Here is a 19,897-nt window from a genome sequence, read left to right as displayed (position 1 = left end):
ATTGATTTTCAATGTCATATGCCATGAGAATAAGATTTACACAGATCAGACTATCAATAACTAATATCAGAAATACAGTGTAGCTATGAATCAATGTAAGGAGCATTTAGATTTTAGAAAATGTAAGGGAAAAGAACTAAAACAAACTTATTATAGTAAATAGACCTTCGGATGTTACTAAAAGCGGGTAAAGAAAGGGAACATACTAATCAAAGTAACTTTTCTAATATGCTATCAGTCAAAGAGAAACGTCACTCATGAAAGTTTCTATATCAACAAGTACTTATTTCCTATAGGGAGGGTAAGAATGGGACATACTATATATGAAAACAGTTTCAGTAGTTTAACTAAAGGTAGGGAGAAATATGGAACATGCTAGAAACCCATTTGCATGAATAAATCAATTTATAGAAAGACAGGGAAAATAACATAGGCAAGTTTGCTTTATTTCAGGAGAGAGAGAGAGAATTTAGAGTTTAGAGACAAGCACCCACACAGACTATATTTACCTAGAACAGGACGGAGACAAACCCTGGCCACGGGTCAGTTGGGAAAGGCGGGAAAGGACCCTCAAGGACTTGAAATGCCAGTAGGCGAGCAGGTACAGCTCATGGACAGTCAGGACTGGATCACCCCGGGATATGGATCAGGACGGGACTCATCTAAGGGTACGACCAGCACCTGCAGCTTCGGATGCAACGCCTGCGCTACGCCCTCTCTGCAAGGAATCTGCCAATAACCTCGATTGGGTTCTCGAATCTTCCAGCAAAGTGCTTCGCCAGCACTTAAAGGTTCTCCACCCCAGACTAAGTTTGTGGAAATTACGGACAGAGTGCTCCGCAGCTCTCTGTATTAGTCACCTATAGAGTTCGTAGGGTCAGTGACAGGTCAGCTATTCGGACAAGTCGGACAAATTCTCTAGCTACACCTAGACCAGTTATACTGTTTTCGGGTCAGTACACCACCCACAAATGTCGCAAGTGAAAGGATCCCCAACTTTGGATTGGTCAAGAGAGGTGGTTAGGTCATTGTCACCACCTAGAATTTGGTGTTCCCACAATTAATATTCAATTTCTTGTACCCACCCCTTACATTCCAGTTCCCATGGCATGGAAATGCAGAAACAATAACGTACTTAGTGGAAGTATAACAATGTTACAAGTAAAAGGTATGTATTCGAGTCTTCTCGCTGGGGTGCAGGTCGATTCCCAGGAGCATCTCAGCTTCAGCAGCCACCTGGCTGAGTTCCACTGCTGCACGACTCGCTTGTCCCCCATCACGTGATTGGTGACACATAGCAGCGACCATATTAGCTGCAAGCGTAGTTAGGATTAGAAAACACATAGGCAAGCGTCTCTGGGACACCCGCGTGTAGTGTAAAAGTGCAAGATTAATAAACGAAACAGATTGATTATAATGTTAATACTTATACGAGGTTCTTGAATTAAAGCAAGTTGCGTAACGTGCAAATCCTTGCTCCATCAAAGGGAGGAACAGGGTGCGCAAGGCACCAGCAGAAGAAGCACCCACAAGTGAAGGACCGAAAGAGCAAAAGTCAGAAGTTCGCCAAAGACCGGGTCAGAGGAACTGACGGTACGGGCTTGAACCCGAGAGTGAAGGCCCTGCAAGGAAAAGGGCCCTCATTGTCACAGGGTGTAACAGACCCTGTGAAACCTGTCTGAGTAGCGTGCCATGTCAGTGTAGCCTTGAAGAGCAAGGAGTTCGTCGTCACAGGGTGTGACAGACCCTGAGAAGCCTGCCTGAGTGGCGTGCTATGTCAGTGTAGCCTTGAAGAGCAAGGAGTGCGTCCTCAGGCGAAGAAGATGATCTGAGAGAGGTCGGAGAAGATGACCTATGAGAGGTTGGCGAAGATAACCTGAGAGAGGTTGGAGAAGATGACCTGTGAGAGGTTTGGAGAAGATAACATGTGAGAGGTTGGAGAAGATGACCTGTGAGAGGTTCGAGAAGATGACCTGTGAGAGGTTAGAGAAGATGACCTGTGAGAGGTCGGAGAAGATGACCTGTGAGAGGTCGAAGAAGATTTGCGAGAGGTTGTAAGAAGAAGACCTAGGAGAGGCCGTGAATTGTAGGCCACGACGAGCAGTCTGGTCAGTGGACGAGGAGAAGGTTCAGTCCTAAGGGTAGGACATAGCCAGGGAGACCCACGTAAAGTACACGCCACATGGAGAGGTCTGGTCAAAAGAAAGAGAATGAGGCAAGATCAGGCCAGACCAGACCATGTCATGAAGAGGAAGAAGATGAAGCGTAGAAGCGGCACGATGCGACAAGTCTAAATCAAGAGGGAAAAATAAAGAAGAGGAGGATAGTGTGGAATTGACATCTGGCACAGCACAAAGTGTAGAATATGACTGTAGGTGTCTAGTCAAGTCAAGGAAAGCTTTATTCAACTGATTTTTAAAACAGACATAAAAGCACACAATAACATTATAAAAAGTTTTCATTACATGGTATTTACGGCAATATATTAATAGTCACAGTAAACCATGTACATAGACACTGTGTACAGACTTCCATGCATCGAGTCCAGGTAGGACAGGATCCATAGTGCACCACTGAGCTGTGCATATTCGAACTGGTGAGCGAGAAATCCGGAGTTCACCAAAACAGCCATTTGTGCCTTGAGCAGTCTGCTTAAAACAGTGGATAAATGCCATGATGCCTGGTGATCCCAGGTGCACTAGTAGACTCATCCTATCCGATGCCTGGTGATCCCAGGTGCACTAGTAGACTCATCCTATCCGGAAAGCAGCCTAATAGACTCTGTTGAGTTTTGTGTTGTTATTTTCTTCGCTCCCACAGGTTAGACTTCTTGTTCCATTTTTAATAAAGTTTGGGAGGGATGTAGTGACCAGCTGGTCACTGTTCTAGTCTCTCTAGTTGTATGCTAGATGTTCTAGTTGTATGCTAGTACCAGCCACTCCCCAAGGGCTGGCTTTCACCATCACCCCACACCCATCCATCACAGGTGTCACAGAATATGTGACCCTGTCAATAAAAGGGGTCGGCGCACATGCCCTGGGCCAGTTCCAGAAACTATGATACTGTGTTATTACTTATAGTGTATGGGGCCTAGGGCCCCCACACTTTACACCAACCAGTAAGCAATATTTAACCTGGCCGGTATCTTCTTGCCAATATAGATTTCAAAAAATTGAAAGCCATCAATATCTTTTTCCCAATTAAAAAAGCAACAAATAATAGATGAGAGCACTGCAAGGTGATATTAGAGCTGTCAAATGTGTTCGTAAATGATTTCTAAAGCAAAGGCAATAATTAAGTGTGAAAATAGAATACAAATATTTCACAAATACTATTTTTATTTTCCATGCATGCAAACAGACTCGAGTCAGGCGTAGACTCCTGTTTATTTTTAAACCAACAATTGCTTTAATTTAGCTGCCTCCGCCCTAAAATTGCCTCTGCCTCAATACAAGTAAATGGGGAAAGTACGTTCTCCTGATTGTGTTTTCAAACCCTATCTAACCACTGCTCTGATACACCATTAACCCTCGCTGCACCAGCTCAGAAACGCACGTTGACATGAGACATTATGCGACGCACGCGCAGGGATACACCCGGAAGAGTACCAACCTCGCCCCATGCGTGTCGCAGGTCTCGTGCTGCGCGCCGCCGCCCGTACCCCTAGCGTCCTGCGTGGGCTGTCCGCCCTGAAGCCCCACCCCTCGCTTAGGTAATACTAATGGGCAGCGGGGCGCGCGTAGCGGGTGGCTTAGTGTCGGTTCTGGTGTTGACTGCAGCTGTCATTCTACATTATCTGGAGAACTCTGGCTCAGGAGGGCATCTAAGGTAGGTCATGGACACCGCAAACGGACAAGGTCCGAAGTCCCACGAGGGCGGACATCTTTGATTAGTACTTGTTTACATTAGCTGGAACGGGCTCGCCGGGGAGAAATAACCGTTTTTTGTTTGCAGTTTTTTAAAGAGCGAAGCCGACATCATGGTGTTACAGCGTTTTACCTGAGCAAGTTCAGTTTTTTTGTAGGCACAGGGCGATTAAGTGATTTGCCCAGGGTCACACACAGGAAGTTGAGCCGACGTCGAGACTGGAACTGGAACTTGTTTCTCCAGCTCCATAGTCGTTAGGGCTTGCCGTTTATTTTTTCCGTGCATAAAAATCAGTTTGGTTTTGAGATTTAACAAACACAATAACTACTTATTTGATGAGTAAATATTGGAAATTATATTGCTGTTTATTTATATATAATATATATATATAACTTTTCATATGCAGGCGTAAAGCCAGACTGTATTCCTTGTTTATTTTGTTAATGTGGGCTCCTTGTTTGAGCGCTTGCATCAAAGCGGTGGGGATTTCTCCATCTTAAGGTTGCTGTTGCCATAGGCGATTTCCTATTTTGGTCAATTTCACACACACACTGTATTGCAACTGATCTCCAAGTCACCCCCGATTAGCCAGATCTGTAGTTGGGTGTTGCATTCTTCGGGTTGTAATTTTGCTTTGACGAATCTAAATAATGACTTACAACAGCATGAATAACACATTTGGCTAACATCTAAATACATTTGGAATCACACATGACATTCTACTTGATATCCATTGTAGTGTGTTGCCGGATAGCCTTCTTCTTTGTCTGTATGTCTTTCATTTATACCACAGCTTGTTAGATGTGCTGATTACCTCATGCTGTCAAGGACCCAAAGCGCCAGTCCTTTGCTTTTCATCTATAAATCGTAATGGATTCTAGGAGTTGCTGTCTTTATTCCCACTACAAAGAACGTGTGGGTAAAAATAGGACCAGACATTTGTTTATGAAAGGAAAGCCCAGGACTGGAGCAGTGTGTCTTTGGTGACATGAAGTCCTTATGGTACCCTTGTATATACTAACATATGAGAACGCCCAGTGTTTTCACCTGTCATTGTGGTAACTAGATTTTTGGAAGGATGAAGGTAAGAATAAGATATAACACTGACTGGGAGTGTTGAATAATGGGACGATTTTAAAAGGTGCTATAAAGTCATCAGCGCTGGCAGCTTCATTTCACTTTTCAGGTCAAGATTGCAGACACTGGGGCTGGTGAGAAGCGTGAGAAGGAACAGGGACGGATGAGAAGAAACTGGGAGTGGGACGACATAAGTTAAAAAAAAATGTGGGGTGGATTAAAGGAGGGGGAGATAAAACATAGTGCCGATATCCGCAACCCTCCCCCAACAACTATGGTAAGGCAGTTAGTACACAATGCATTATTTAAAAAAACTAGGCCACACACAGTTTGGAAAAGCAGCTTGCTGCAGGTCTTTTTCTATAAATGAAATATGCTACCTTGGTGGATTGACTTATGGGCGATCCAAGGGCAGGCAGCGTTGAGTAACCTAAGATGCCCACCTACCTGATGAGCTAAACAGGACCGTATCTAACCCAATCGGTACTACCCTTTTATTTGGGGAGGTTCTCCCTTAAATACAGAGGCCCACCGGTCCATGATTTTACTCGTACCTTTTTAGGGGCAAAGCGTTGCAAGGCAAACCCCCGGTTGCTCAGGCGTACATCCGCCCGAAGGACTAGTGGGGAGCTGACGTTTACATGCATGGTCCTGACGTAAAGACTCCTTGGATTTGGCATACTGCACCCCTGCTGTGCTCCTTGAAATGGTACCCCTTATGTACCAATCAGCCTCTGTATTGCCCTGCACTTCTGCCAATGCCTTGGATGTGGCCACTGTCAATTCCAGACCCCCCCCCCCCCACACACACACACACGTACCACCACCACCACCACCACCAAGGCAGGCTTGCTAATTGCCTGCACCCGCAGTTACCAGTGCCTCCACTGGTACCAAGTCGATATCAACCTCTGACAGTTATACCCTGGCCCTTCTAGTAATGTTCAATGGCATCCCCAGATCTGGTTCCATGCCACACACTGTGCAGTGTTATCTCGGACAACCCTAACTCGCAGTGCTCCATGAATGTGGAGATTTCACCCAATGTAGACTTCATTGTGTTTTATTAGCTCGCAGCGCCCCAGGGAGGTAAGGACCAATCACCTGGGTAACTCGCTAAAATTAGAGATGTGGACCCGCCCCCTGCTAGTCTCCGCTGCAGCTTTGGACATAGGTATATTTGATAATAAGTTATTGCTAGCGGTCACCCAATTCAGTTATCTTTACCCTCTACAGCATTTGACCGCTTTATCTCCAGACCCCTAGTGACCGATTTAAAGCTACTGTTCTCTACATTAACCACAGTTCTGTATGATATAGTCTACTGTGCGCACATTTTTTGCCTTTACATTTAGGGATTGGCTATGCCCCGTGTTTACCTCCACACTTGAGTTCAGGGTTCAAACTGATAACCCTAGGTAGCACCAACAACTGAAATTGGGACCCACTGGAGAGGATCAGTGAGGGGGACAGACGCGAGACACTTCCGGGGGAATTCTCAGACTAGAGATCTGGATCAGATTAATTCTGGCTGAACATGCATTGCCATGCATGTTGTTGTATCAAATGAACAAATAAATGTTGTCTTGAAATGCAGGGTTTCTAGTCTTTTGTAGCCCTTTGGTCACAACATCTTTCTCCTGTATCCATTATGGACCATTGAGGAAGTTTTTGAGTGTGTAATTTCTCTGACTAGGATCCTATGTGCCCAACTTTTCCTGTCCCCCGCTTGGTTTGTTTACAGTGGGTGTAACGTTGCTCCTTTTTTCCTGATGAAGACCCCCTTTTGAGGAATTGTTAGTCCTTCCATCCTCATTGGGGTCGAAACGTTGACTTTCTCTTACATCAGCCTGTACTTAATTTTCATCCACATGTAGATAATGGCAATTTGTTTACTTTATCTCACATTTGTGGGTTACACTAGCTCAGTATACAACAGATTGTTAGACATTTCCATATATTGTAATTGATTGCACCTTCACCCTCATCCCCAACCTTTCACAACCACTCCATGGAGCTCTTGCCTCTCTTCACTTGTCTTGGAGCACTATTTTCTTTATAAGTATGATGTACAAATTGATTGTGGTACAACAAATGTAATACACATTTGTGAAATTGATTTTTGAATATGTTTATTTTAGGTGCTATAGATTCAGCAAAGTATATATATTCAATTTGCCAATTCTCTTTTGTAGCTGTGTGGAGAAGTGTGGCTCACTGGTTAGAGCAGGCAGACCCTGAAGCAGAGGTCAGACCCGGGACCAGGGTTCAATTCCCGATGCGGCAGGGTCTTGAGCTCAAATGTCCATGGACTCGATAATTCTCGCTTCGGTGCCTGACCTAATCATGGGTTCACACTCTGCAACTCTGGGCATTAAGCTTGCTTAATCTCCACAACGGCCCCCCGTGGCGGGATGCCTGGCTTTCACCTTGGGGATGCCCTGTAGGGGCAATCTCACAGGGAAAAGCCAGGACGGGTTCCCAAGGCAAGCGCGGAGATACCCCTTCGGGGGTCGATTCTGGCGCTATATAAGAAACATAATAATAATAATAATAATAGCTTCTAAAAGTTGTCAGCATTTGTGTTATAAACCAGTGTTTCCCCAAACTTTTGGAACCACAACACAATTTTTAGAATGACAAAAATACGCAATCCACCTAGCTATCATGGCGATGGGTCGGGCGATTTTTAGTTTAACGCCTTAACGGCGGTGGCAATTCTGCCGAGGTGTGGGCGTGCTAATGAGTGGGCGGGTCTGCGACGGCCGCTGGCCATTCGCAGCACTCTAACTTCCGCCCAATTTCCCTTTTGCCCATTTTTGCAAAAATTTTGGAGAAACATGTTCACCGGTCCCCCACGGAATTTATAACAACACACGACTTGCTGCCCTCCCATCAATCAGGTTTTCGCTCAGGCTTCTCTACTGAGACTACCTTGTTAGGTGTAACAGAGAGTATCCGAGCCTTGATGGATAGAGGAGAAACGGTGGCACTTGTGCTTCTTGACCTCAGTGCCGCATTTGACACGGTGTCACATGCTGTACTTATGCGGACACTCCACTCTATAGGCATTCGTGGTGCTGCCATTAACTGGATTAAATCATTGCTACAAAATCGTACTTTTCAAGTCTTCTCTCAATCTGCCTGTTCAGACACCCTGGCTTTTAAACATGGAGTACCACAAGGCTCGATTTTGAGCCAGTTACTTTTTAACTTATACATGAGCCCGCTCGCAAAAGTAGTAGAAGAGACTGGATTGCAAATGTTTTCCTATGCTCACGATTTTCAGCTTCTCTTTCCTCTGCGGAAAGTGATAATCCCTCTATTTTAAAACTAGGTTTGGCAAATATTGCAGGGTGGATGCAAGAAAACTTTCTCAAACTGAACGGTGATAAGACCGAGTTAATCGTCCTGGGAAAAAATAAAGAACTTTGGGGACCCCAACATTGACCATCTGAAATGGGTACTCCCCCGATTCCAACTATGCAGGCTCAAAATTTAGGTGTCATTGTTGATGACTCGTTGAATATGCATCAGCAAGCTGTGAAGACATCAGCCACTTGCTTTGCAATATTAAAATGGCTTAAAAAGATCTGCTGGATGCTACCTGAACACACTAAGAAAACTGTCATCAATGCCTTAATAACATCTAGGCTTGATTATGGCAATGTGTTTTATCTGGGAGCAAAAAAGGCAACGATCCGCAGACTACAAACATTGCAAAACGCAGCGGCGAGACTGTTATGGAAAATCCCTATTTCCTCACCCACCTCCAAATACATCCGTGAGCTACACTGGTTACGAATAGAGAATCGGATCAAATTTAAATCCCTATGCTTTATGCATAAGATCCTCACTAAAAAAGCCCCCAAGTATCTACAAAAATTAGTCCGTCCTATCATCCTTCTCGGACTTTGAGATCTGCAACAGCCAATCATTTTGTTATCCCTAAAATAAAACTATCACGCATGGGAGGTAAATCCTTTGCATTTCTTGGACCCTCACTGTGGAACGCTATGCCACATGCGTTGCGTTCTGAGGTGAGTTATATGAAATTCAGGAAAGCCTTAAAAACCTGGCTATTCAACATTTGAAAATGCCTGTCCTGTCATCTACTACTGAATCATTAGCGCCGGGAAACCCTTTGTTGGGTAGCTGTTGCAGTATATAAGTTAAATAAATAAATAGAGAGGGGGTGCTGCCGTTGGCCGACTGGAGCACGGAAGAGGTTAAAGGAAGCTTCCTGTGACTTGCACTCTCGTTTACGGAGAGCACATTTTCAGTTGAAATGGGCACAAAATTTTGAACAGTTTATTAATAAAATACAGCAAACAATTTAATGATGTGTCAAATCCTATTCCATAGAATATTTTTCTTTTGTGTATCACCAAGTAAAGTGGCTTGATTTGTTATGGTCGTTGCTTCTGTCACACTACAAAATTACAAGAAATTTGCTTCATGTTTGCTTTCATGACTGCTGAGTTGCCCGGTCCTTTCAGAGCAATTTCTTGACATATTTGCTTTCCCCACCTGCCAAATTGGATGGTGTTTGTACGCACTAATCCCAGTTTTAAAATAAATACAATTAAAGCAGAATCTGGTAGGGGACAGAGCGCATGCTCGACCTCTGTGTTAATGGCTCAGCTATTGTGCCAAGTCAAATACAGAGTCTAAAGGCATATTGGTTTAACTTGGACTTTCACACCCCATACTTAACTGATCCTTTGACCTAGAAGGGTGTGCTTCATCCACAGCCAGTAAACTTATGGGTCTTCAAGAACATGCATCGTAACATGTCAGGCACAGGCTGTTTTAGCAGTACCCTCCAGCAAATTCACCCAGGCGAGTTTTTCACTGGCAGTACTCTATTTGTGTCCCTTAGAACTGGTTATGAATCGCCCTGCCATTTCTTGATAATCAGGAGTCCTCTCTATTTCTCTGGCCCTAAATCACCCTAGTAAGCAAACTCATGATTATGTTTTTAATGACCTTTTATTAACCTACCTATTGTAGCTTGATTATTATTTTACATCCATCCTAACTCATGACAAGGCAAACTGCCTTCAGTTAACCACCAGGAAGGGACTGTTCTGATTTGTTCGAAACTTCCCTCGCATCTGTTTGCTTCCACGTGGTCTTCCCTTAGTGTGAAGTGCACCTTGTTCTAGATTACAAGCCTCTAACGGGTAATGCTTGAACTACGGGTAGCTTGTGAATGCCCTTGAAATGGCCCTCCTTCAATCTCAAACTTGTTTATCCTCTAGAGGGTTTATGCACATTAAAGAAGACAGAGCACTGTTCACTTCAGGATCCCTAAAGTACAACCACGCCGACAAATGGCAGGCCCTCATGCTAAACCACAAACCCTACATGGCCAGTAACATGACCATATTTCTCCACAATGAGATTAAACGTGTTAAAGGCTCTATTCCATCAGTCAGACCAAGAGTTGGAGTTGGAGTCAGAGCAAAGTCAACTTAGTGTAGGCCAGAAATGAACAGGTATTTGAATGGCTAATAATGCAGGCCCATAGTTCTGAAAAATTGCAGATCACATAATACCAGTGGCTGTTGGTATAAGAGCAGTTGGTGATATGTTATGTTATGTTATCCTGATTTATTGAGCGCACAGCTGCCCCAGCAAAGGGGCGTCCTGGCGCTAGTGCAGAACAAAAACCGGACAGGAGATGGAAAACACAACACAGCGTCAACAGAACTAGGAGGCTATGGGGAAAAGAAAGGTTTTAACCGCCTTCCTAAAAGCAAGGAGCTCATCGATGGCACGGATGTGGACGGGCAAGGAATTCCACAGTTTGGCGGCAAGGACTCGGAAGGAGCGGCCGCCAATCCTGGATCTCTTGAAACGGGGAACAGTAGCAAGGTGGAGAACAGAAGACCGCAGAGGACGAGCTGGAACATAAGGAAGAATGAGTTGCTGCAGGATCTGAGGAGAAGAAAGCTTAAGGATTTTGAATGTCAAAATCAGAGATTTAAACTTTATTCTCTGTGCCACCGGGAGCCAATGGAGATTAAAAATGGTTCTCCTAGCTGAACAGAATTTAGGCAAACCAACCAGAGCCCTGGCGGCAGCGTTCTGGACGCGTTGGAGACGGGAGAGCTCAGCCTGATTGACTCCAAGAAAAAGAGAGCTAGCATAGTCTAATTTAGACAAAATCAAAGCTTGCACGATGAGTTGGCGTGTAGGAGCGTCAAAGTATTTGAAAGTGGACCGAAGCTGACGCAAGATTCCAAAGCAAGATGCCGCGGTCTTTTTAGTGTGAGTGGAAAAACTTAGTTGGGAGTCAAACCACACCCCGAGGTTTTTGACTTCAGTGACAGGGGTAGGGGTAGGACCGAGCTCACGTGGCCACCAGCTGTCACCCCACAGATGAGTTTGTTTCCCCACAATGAGCACCTCGTTTTTTTTAGCATTCAATTGTAGGAAATTATCATTCATCCAGTGGGCCACAGATATAAGTCCCTCACGGAACTTTGCCGCCTCGAGATCGGAGGCCCCACTAATCGCAACCGCCAGCTGCGTGTCGTCAGCGTAGGACACGATGGAGAGGTTCCCACGCTTGGCGACATCAGCCAACGGCTGGACATAAAGGTTAAAAAGAGTGGGGCTTAAGGCCGATCCCTGGGGGACGCCCTGGGCAACCGCATGAGGTTTGGATTCAAAGGGGGGAGTGATGACCCTGAAGGAGCGATCAGATAGAAAAGATCTGAACCATTCAAGGGCCAGCTTATCCACCCCTACCTCAACCAGACGTTAGAGTAGAATGTCATGGGAGACAGTGTCAAAGGCGGCACTTAGATCGAGGAGCACAAGTGCCGCCGTGTGACCTGAATCCTCTAACATGCGGAGATGTTCGGCCATATACAGGAGCGCCGTCTCAGTGCTATGGCCGGGCCTGAACCCATTCTGCGAAGGATCCAAAATATTCGCAGAATGGAGATGTTTTGCTAGAATAGTATTAGCATGGGCCTCAGTCAGCTTAGCAGCCCACGGGAGGAGAGAGATGGGGCGATAGTGTTCAGCTTTTTCAGGGTCCAGAGCAGGTTTTTTCAGAATAGGAATTACCTGCGCCTGTTTCCAGGCAGCTGGTACAGAGCCCGAGGACAATGATAGATTGAGTTTACAGAGCGGAGGAAGGCAGGCGGAGGATTCTCTAAATTGAGAGGGCCGCAAGGGATCTTTCGGGGAACCCGATTTCACCCTAATCGCGAGTTTGTCAAACTCCTCCGTAGAAAGCTCCGGAAGATAAGATAGCGAGAGAGTAGTTTTAGAAGTGGCTGTGATGAGCTGCCGGGGGCCTGTAGAGCTGGGAAAAGCTCGATAAATTCCTTCCACTTTATTGATAAAAAAAGCGGCCAAATCCTCACAGTGGGAGGCAGAGCAAATCTCAGTGTTAGAGGCTCTACAAGCAGTAAGATCTTTCAGTGCTTTAAAGATAAGTTTGCTAGGGTTGGAACTAGCACTGAATTCACGTGAGAAGTAGGCAGCCCTGGCCCTGCAGATGGCTCGATGATAGGTCTTGAAGGTGGCGAGGTACAAAGCTTTCCTAGCCGGGTCGTAAGACTTGCGCCAGGCTCGTTCGGCTTGTTTGCAAGATTTTTTTAAAAGTCGAAGAGCATCATCATACCAAGGACTGGGATGGCTGCGCTGTTGTTTAGTCAAGGCATAAGGAATAAGCTTGTCCAGCGCATTGGTGAGCCAGCGGCAGTATAGATTATAGCCGGACTCCACATCTGTGAAAGGAGCCAGGGGGGCTTCAGCTAAAAGCAGATGGAAATCACTGAGCTTCAACTTTTTCCACGGGCGCCTGGAAATAGTAGGAGTGGGGGCAGCTAAGGGAGGGTCTTCAAGTGAGAGATGGCATTCAATTAGGTGGTGGTCAGTCCAAGCCATAGGTCTAGGAGGCAGGACTTTGACCGATGTAAGAGAAGTAAAAAAAGGGTCAAGGGTATGACCACCAATATGTGTGTCATGAAGAACTAATTGTGAAAGTTGGAGAGCCTCCAGATCAGCACAAGTGCTACTGGCCGCCGAAGGACAGGGGGAATCAAAGTGGAGATTAAGATCCCCAAGTATGTTAAAATTGGCCGTCGTTAGGGCCAGAGAACTAACAGCCTCAGGGAGAGCAGCCCTGAAAGCAGCATCAGGGCCCGGGGGTCGGTAGATAAGTAAGCCAGAAAGAGAAAAATGCGAGTTAACGGAGACAGAGAAGTAGGCACTTTCGCAACCCACAATATCCATAGGTTTCCATGTGCAGGGATACCTAGTTTCAATAGCGGCAGCAATGCCGCCCCCTCTGGAGTCGCGGTTAAGAGTATAGATGGTATACTCAGGGGGAAGAGCCAAGTTGATAGCAGCAGAGGCATCATTATGAAGCCAGGTTTCCGACATAAAAAGAATGTCAGGGGCTTCATCAAGAAGATCGTGAACCTCAAGATGGTGTTTTACCAAAGAGCGAACATTGAGATGGTATATCTTGAATATTGTAGGTTTAGGTGACAAACTAGGAGCGGGGCAGTGGGTAGCGATCGGGGTGGGGGTAGGAAGCGTATAGGCGCAGTCTGGGCATCTAAAGGGGCCACACAAAGGATGGAGAGAGTGAGCAGGGCAAGGCCCTGACGAAGGACGAAGACGGAGTAGGTCGGACTTAGAATACATGGGAATGGAAGGCCAGTGAATACTTACCGGCCAAGAGACAGAGCCCTGCCCTGGCGCTTCCTCAGCGCTGACGGGCGCAGACGGGCAGGACTCTGGCTCGACTCAGGCGCAGGGAAGGCGCGAACCGCTGCGCGTCACCGCTGCGCGCTAAGGCAGAGCTTAAGTAGGGTACAACTTATGTAAATGTGGGCAGTGTTGACATCCGTCGGTTAATTATTCTAGCACATGTATAATTTGACTACTGGTCAGTGTGGGTAAGTAACACATATGACACACTGAAAATTGGATGGGTTTCCGTGCATAACCTCATCGTTTTCAGTGGCTGCAACTGTGTATGACATTTGACAATCTTAACTAGATGTTTCTACTCCTGTGTGTGGTTTGCTGGTCTATATTAAGCTGCTTATAGTTCCAAATAAACTTCGGTCTGTCTAACCACTGGTTGGACCAGACAGTGCCCACTGTTTAGCTTCATAAAGCTGGGCTTGCAGCCTGTGAGTTGCATGACTGCTAAGCGCTACAGGAAGTGATTTATTTGTTCAATTAAGGATGTATCCCCCCCAAGTCGTCTGCTTTCCAATAAATAACAATGGATGCTCATTGTTACCAAAAGCAGTTGGCAATTATGCCTGGGCCTGTACCTTATGAAAAGTAGACTGAATGCCCAAGGTCCATGTGTAAGGGGATGAGAGGGGTTCTTGGCGGTAGGCCCAAGAGTTGTCTCATGAACTTATTCTCGGTTCTGACCCAGTGCATCTACAGGGCGGTGTCCCCAATGTTCAGCCCCATACATAATGGCACTCCTGATTTGAACTTTGGTTTGCTGTGGTGGTTTCCAAATGCAGGAGAGTCTCCAAAGATTTGCCCATGCGTAAGGGGTGCAGCATGGTATGCCTTCCTCCGAGGTAAGCTGATAGGAATGTGCATATTTACTCTCATAGACTATCCTTTAAAAGTGAAAACCAGGGCAGCCTACTAAATTAATTTAACAGCAAGAAACTGTAACATGGGTGCCATCTAGCATGAAAGTGAATATCTTGAATGTGAATCCAATACTGAGGATATGCACTATATGAACTCATTAACCACCATTTAACCACCAATCAAGGGACAGAGGAGGGTCAGCTGACAGGCGGAGTCACGTGGGTAAGCCTTAAAATGCTCCGTGAAAGCTCCTGCGCATCGTAAAAAATTGCTCCTGAGGCACAGCCGGGAGTTTAGCTTTTTTTAAAAACGCACATTGCACTTTTACAAACTGTTTTAAAAAGAATATTTGCTCACATGCATTGCTTCTCTGCTCGAGGGTCAGAATAGGGAAAGCAGCAGTGCCCCCGGGGTTCCAAGGTCGGGACCACCAACCAGGGGACAGAGGAGGGTCAGCTGACAGGCGGAGTCACGTGGGTAAGTATTAAAAATAAGGGAATGTGCCTGACGCGCAGCGAGCGCGCGCAGCGAGCGCGTCGTCTGTGCACCGAAGGAGCGCCAAAGGAAAGCCTGTCTGCGCCCGTCCGCGACCTTATGGGACCATGGGCCAGGACCCCTGCCCATAACGCCATATCCCCGAGAAGGGTCCTTACCTATAAGAGATCAGAACTTTTAAAATGAAAGGACACAATACTCCCGCACTGCCAGCACCGCTTAAATATAGAACAACCCCTGCATTGTCCGGCATGTAAGTTCCCAGGATACACTAAGAATAAGCACAGGCTCGACACAGAGGCCAAATGGGAAACAGCCAAGATGGGACTCATTAACTGTAGATCCCTACCTAAGCATGCACTAGAAATTAATTTTCTACTGTACGGAGAGCAATTAGAGGCTCTCTTTATCACTGAAAGTTGGCTCAGAGACCGCTCAGCCCCTGATATTGCAAAAGCACTTCCCCTGGGCTACAAAATTGTCCACCTTGATAGGGAAGGAGCAATAGGAGGAGGACTGGCTATTATACACCAGGCTCAACGAGAATGCATAATAGCCCCTCTGCATATCAACAATGCCGAAGCCTGTCGCTTCAGATTATCCTTCTCCGCAGCCAACTCCTTTGCCGGGGGGTTAATCTATAGGATCCCAGGACCCTCCACTGGGTTCCTAAACTCAGCCCCAGACCTATTTGCAAGTATGCTTATAGAGAAAAACGCCATTACAGTGCTCGGTGACCTTAATCTCCATTTGGATGATCCTCACGACCCTTGCGCCAAGAGATGCCTAACCGATATGGAAGCCCTACAACTTGTACAACTAGTGTCCTCCGGTACACATGAGAAAGGACACACTTTAGATCCCATCTTCTCCAACGACCAAAGACTGAAAGTATTAGACCCAATCTGGATGCCTTGGACAGATCATGCCTTTATCCCATTTGAGCTCCAGATTCCCAGTACCGTCCCTAACAAAACCAACACGGTTATAGGACGGAAATGGCCCAAACTGTACCAGAGGCCTGGATCCGTGACCTGGAGTCCTCCACACCCCCGGAAACCAAAGACTTGCACAAGGCACATAACAACTGGCACACCTGGATAAGCAGTTCCATTAATAGAAACTTCAGGAAGCCAGGCCCCCTATTACATAAAAATACCAACCGATCCTCATGGTTCTCCCCCGCGCTAGTGCAGGAGAAAAAGAACTGGAAAAGACTGGAGAGAGAGTGGAGGAAGTCGTATGAACCCGAATGAAAAACGTCATACAGAGCGGCCATCCGGCGCTATCAAAATAGCGTCCAGAAAGCACAGGCCATCTTCTATGAAGATAGAATTGCCAAATCCTCCAACTCCCCTAGGGAATTATTCAAAATTGTAAAGTCCCTCACTAGCCCAGCCCAAGAGCCCAACAGCCCAGAACACTCCAAAGAAAGGTGCAATGGACTGGCAACTTTTTTCAAAAATAAAATTAAAATCATCTATAACTCCCTCCAGCCCAAACCCCATGAGCCGCCGGCAAACATCCCCTCCATATCACCCGAATCTCATCCCATAGCCTTGCTCTACCGGACGGAACAGTCCTGATGACCATCTCCCCCTTGGAACTAGAGCAGACAACAGCATTAATAAAAATAAAAAATCAGGCTCTCCCTCAGACCCTGCACCCCCCAATATTCTTGCCCAAGGTGGGAAAGCTGTTGCCACCCAACTGAGGAACCTCATCAACCTCTCGTTTGAGCAGGGCATTGTTCCAAAAGAATGGAAACATATCGTCATCAAACCCCTGCTAAAAAACACACCTAGACCAAGCTGAACTCTCCAATTACCGACCAATATACCTTCTGCCAATAGTGGGCTAAATGGCGGAGAAACACGCGAACTCCGTAATCTCCACCTTCCTTGAAAATAATGACATAATCCACCAAACACAAATGGGGTTTCGACCCAAGCATAGCACTGAGTCAGCACTGCTGGTGGTCACTGAACAACTTAAATCCATCTTAGATCAAGGAAAAATGGCAGCTGTGGTGCTTTTAGACCTCAGCGCCGCATTTGATACGGTCGACCACGCAGTGCTAACACAAAGAATGGAAGAAGTGGGCATAAAAGGTACAGCAAAAGAAAGGGTTGCCTCGTTCCTAAGTGACAGATCCTTCCAATGTGTGGAAGGTGAATTCAAGTCCGATCCCTTCCCGGCCCCCTTGGGAGTACCTCAGGGATCTTCCCTGAGCCCTACCCTTTTTAATATTTATCTCAGCCCCCTAGCACGCATCATTCAAGATTTTGGTATCTGTCGTGTCTTACACGGACGATACGCAACTAGTCTTTTCAATATCAGACACCCTGAATTCTGACCTCCGACAACTCACCCCGTGCCTCGAGAGAATTGGATCATGGATTCTTGATTGCAAACTCAAGTTGAACGGGGATAAAACGGAGCTGATGATGCTGGGCAATAACCTGAATTCCCATGTTGATATCCCATGGCCCGTTAGCTGGGGACCACCCCCATCATCCAAACCAGCCATAAAATATCTGGGCATGTGGCTAGACAAAAATCTCACAATAGAGACCCAGGCTAAAAAGCTCTCCGGTATCTGCTTCGGGACACTACACATGCTCCGAAAGATCATGCCCCTACTCCCCGAAGATGGCAAAAAAACGGTGGTCCAGGCCTTGGTGGTCTCAAGGTTGGATTACTGCAACTCCCTCTTCCTGGGATCCCCAAAATATGTAGTTAACAGTCTGCAGGTCGTACAAAACGCAGCAGCTCGGTTAATACTAAACCTACCTAGATGCCAGTCAATCACACCCAGACTGAAGGAACTACACTGGCTTCCTGTTCAGGCAAGAATGCAGTTTAAGGTACTCAATCTGGTTCATCGTGCCATGCACGGGAGGGGCCCGCACTTATTCAAAAACTGGTTACCCACTATATTCCCCAACGACAATTGAGATCCATCTCAAAATTCCTCATGAAGAATACCATTGCTAAAAGAGCCATATGGGGGGTAGATCCTTTTCCCACCTTGAACCCAAACTCTGGAACAGCTTGGATCCCGACATCTTATCCATCCAAAATGAAACCCAGTTCAGGAAAAAAATCAAGACCTGGCTCTTTCCACAAGGCTAGTCTCTCCCTCCTGCTCTTCTTCGCATCGCAGCACTGAGATGCCCAAGGGTAGTCACGCGCTTTATAAATCCCATAAACCTAAACATAAACATTAATGCATAATAAGTCAACATGATACCAGTCCATTTAAAATGGAACCTGAGCCGCACAATTGATGGCCCCCGGTCAGAGTGACCTAGAAGGGTGTCCAGAAGAAAAGGTAGGTAGGTATGAGTCAGCATCCAGTGGCCTGCATGGCTACGTCACTGCCCTCCGCATTAAGTAGTAGTTTGAAGATACAGCCTGTTTGTTTATTGCCCCCAAACCTCTCTCGATATTCACAAGAATAGCTTCTCCACCGAGCGTACCTTGCCAATTCAGTCAATCCAGTTCCAGCCAAAGAATTGTTCAGACAGGAGACTAACTCTGGGATAAATCTGTAAAATAGGGTGACCAACTAGCATGGGTGCAAATTCAGGACAGTGAGTGCAGAAATTTAGGACAAAGGGTCAAAATTCAGGACAAAAATTCAGGACAGAGGTCAGAATTCAGGACGAAAATTCAGGACTAAAGGTACGTTTTGCATACACATCAGAGGAAGTCGCGCAATAGTGCATAAGTAAGTAGACAACTAACACAACCACAAGTCAAAATAAGTTTCTTTTAGGACGAGACAACCTTGCACTCACTGCATTTGTTGTGTATACGAGGGAAACACACCTGTGTTTGCATATTCCCCAACAAAAAAAGTGGAGGACAAGATCACAACTATAGGCTTCTCAGATCTTACATGCACCCTCTCCCCCACTGAAAAAAACACTGGATCCGAAATGCTGTCACTGGGCAGAGAGGCCCATTATCGTTCTGTATGTGATAATTAGGCCAACATACAGAATGATAATGGGCCTGATAGCAGTCTGTGCCAGGTCAGGGGTGGGCTGCTGCAGGCCACAGATCACAGCAGGAGCATGAGCTGGCCCCTGCAGTGAGTTACAGGCTGCTTGCAGGGGCCAGCTCATGCCAATGTCTGAAATTACGGACAAAAGGCGTCCGAGAAGAAACCCTTGCGGGCAACGGACAAGAGGCCCAAATTAATAGGCAGTGCATGAAATTTATGGACGGTTGGTCACCCTACTGTATCATGTTAAAAATGTTGCTGCCCGTGAATTGGAGCCAGGGATGCTAAATGGTAAACCTGGTGAATATGGACAGTTCAGTCCCTGAGTATTAATGCACAGATTGCCAATGTGCACTCCCATTCCATCCAAGCCTACCTAAAATGCAGGCCCATCTGGAAATCGGCAATAGCTAGGGAGGGTTAATGTCCTGTGGGCTGCCGGACCGATCGGGAAATACAAAGAATAAACCGAGAAGACGTACTGAGAAAGTACCTTTATAAGTAATCGGAGAATATGCATATGCACGCTGATCAGGTTTTGGTACAATGCGTCAGGTCTTAGACCGCCTCATCAAACTTCAGCTTTACTTGGATTTACCACAAAAAATGCCACTGCAATTGCAGGAACCCCTAAAACCTCCCTATCATGACCGTCCTGCAACAAACTAGCATTAAAGTGTTTCTGATATGCACCTCTGCTTTCACAGGTCTTCTTCTCTTGGGTAAATCCCTGCACAGATCATCACAGATAATCTGTTACATTACAATATGTCTGTAATAAGTTCCAATAAATCAAGCATATTAAAAATTAAATTAAAAAAAGCGGTGTCATGCAAACCTATGTCC

The 19,897-nt window shown here is 46.1% G+C and overlaps 1 protein-coding gene across 2 annotated transcripts in view; it reads left to right on the top strand.

Annotated features, from left to right (window-relative positions):
- Positions 1-3,543: 3,543 nt before the first annotated feature.
- The window catches only part of HTATIP2 (HIV-1 Tat interactive protein 2), a 216,525-nt gene continuing 200,171 nt past the window's right edge, over positions 3,544-19,897 (top strand). The window contains exon 1 of one of the 2 annotated variants that reach the window (XM_086950426.1): positions 3,544-3,712. In XM_086950426.1, coding sequence (XP_086806552.1) covers positions 3,621-3,712 — 92 coding nt within the window. In that variant the 5' untranslated portion in view covers positions 3,544-3,620. Of the gene's footprint in view, positions 3,829-19,897 lie in introns of both variants that reach the window. The other variant, XM_086950425.1, reaches the window with a different exon arrangement.

Source organism: Lissotriton vulgaris, unplaced genomic scaffold (genome assembly GCF_964263255.1).
Source record: "Lissotriton vulgaris unplaced genomic scaffold, aLisVul1.2 SCAFFOLD_411, whole genome shotgun sequence".
Classification (NCBI taxonomy): domain Eukaryota; kingdom Metazoa; phylum Chordata; class Amphibia; order Caudata; family Salamandridae; genus Lissotriton; species Lissotriton vulgaris.
This window is presented reverse-complemented; position numbering and strand designations above follow the sequence as displayed.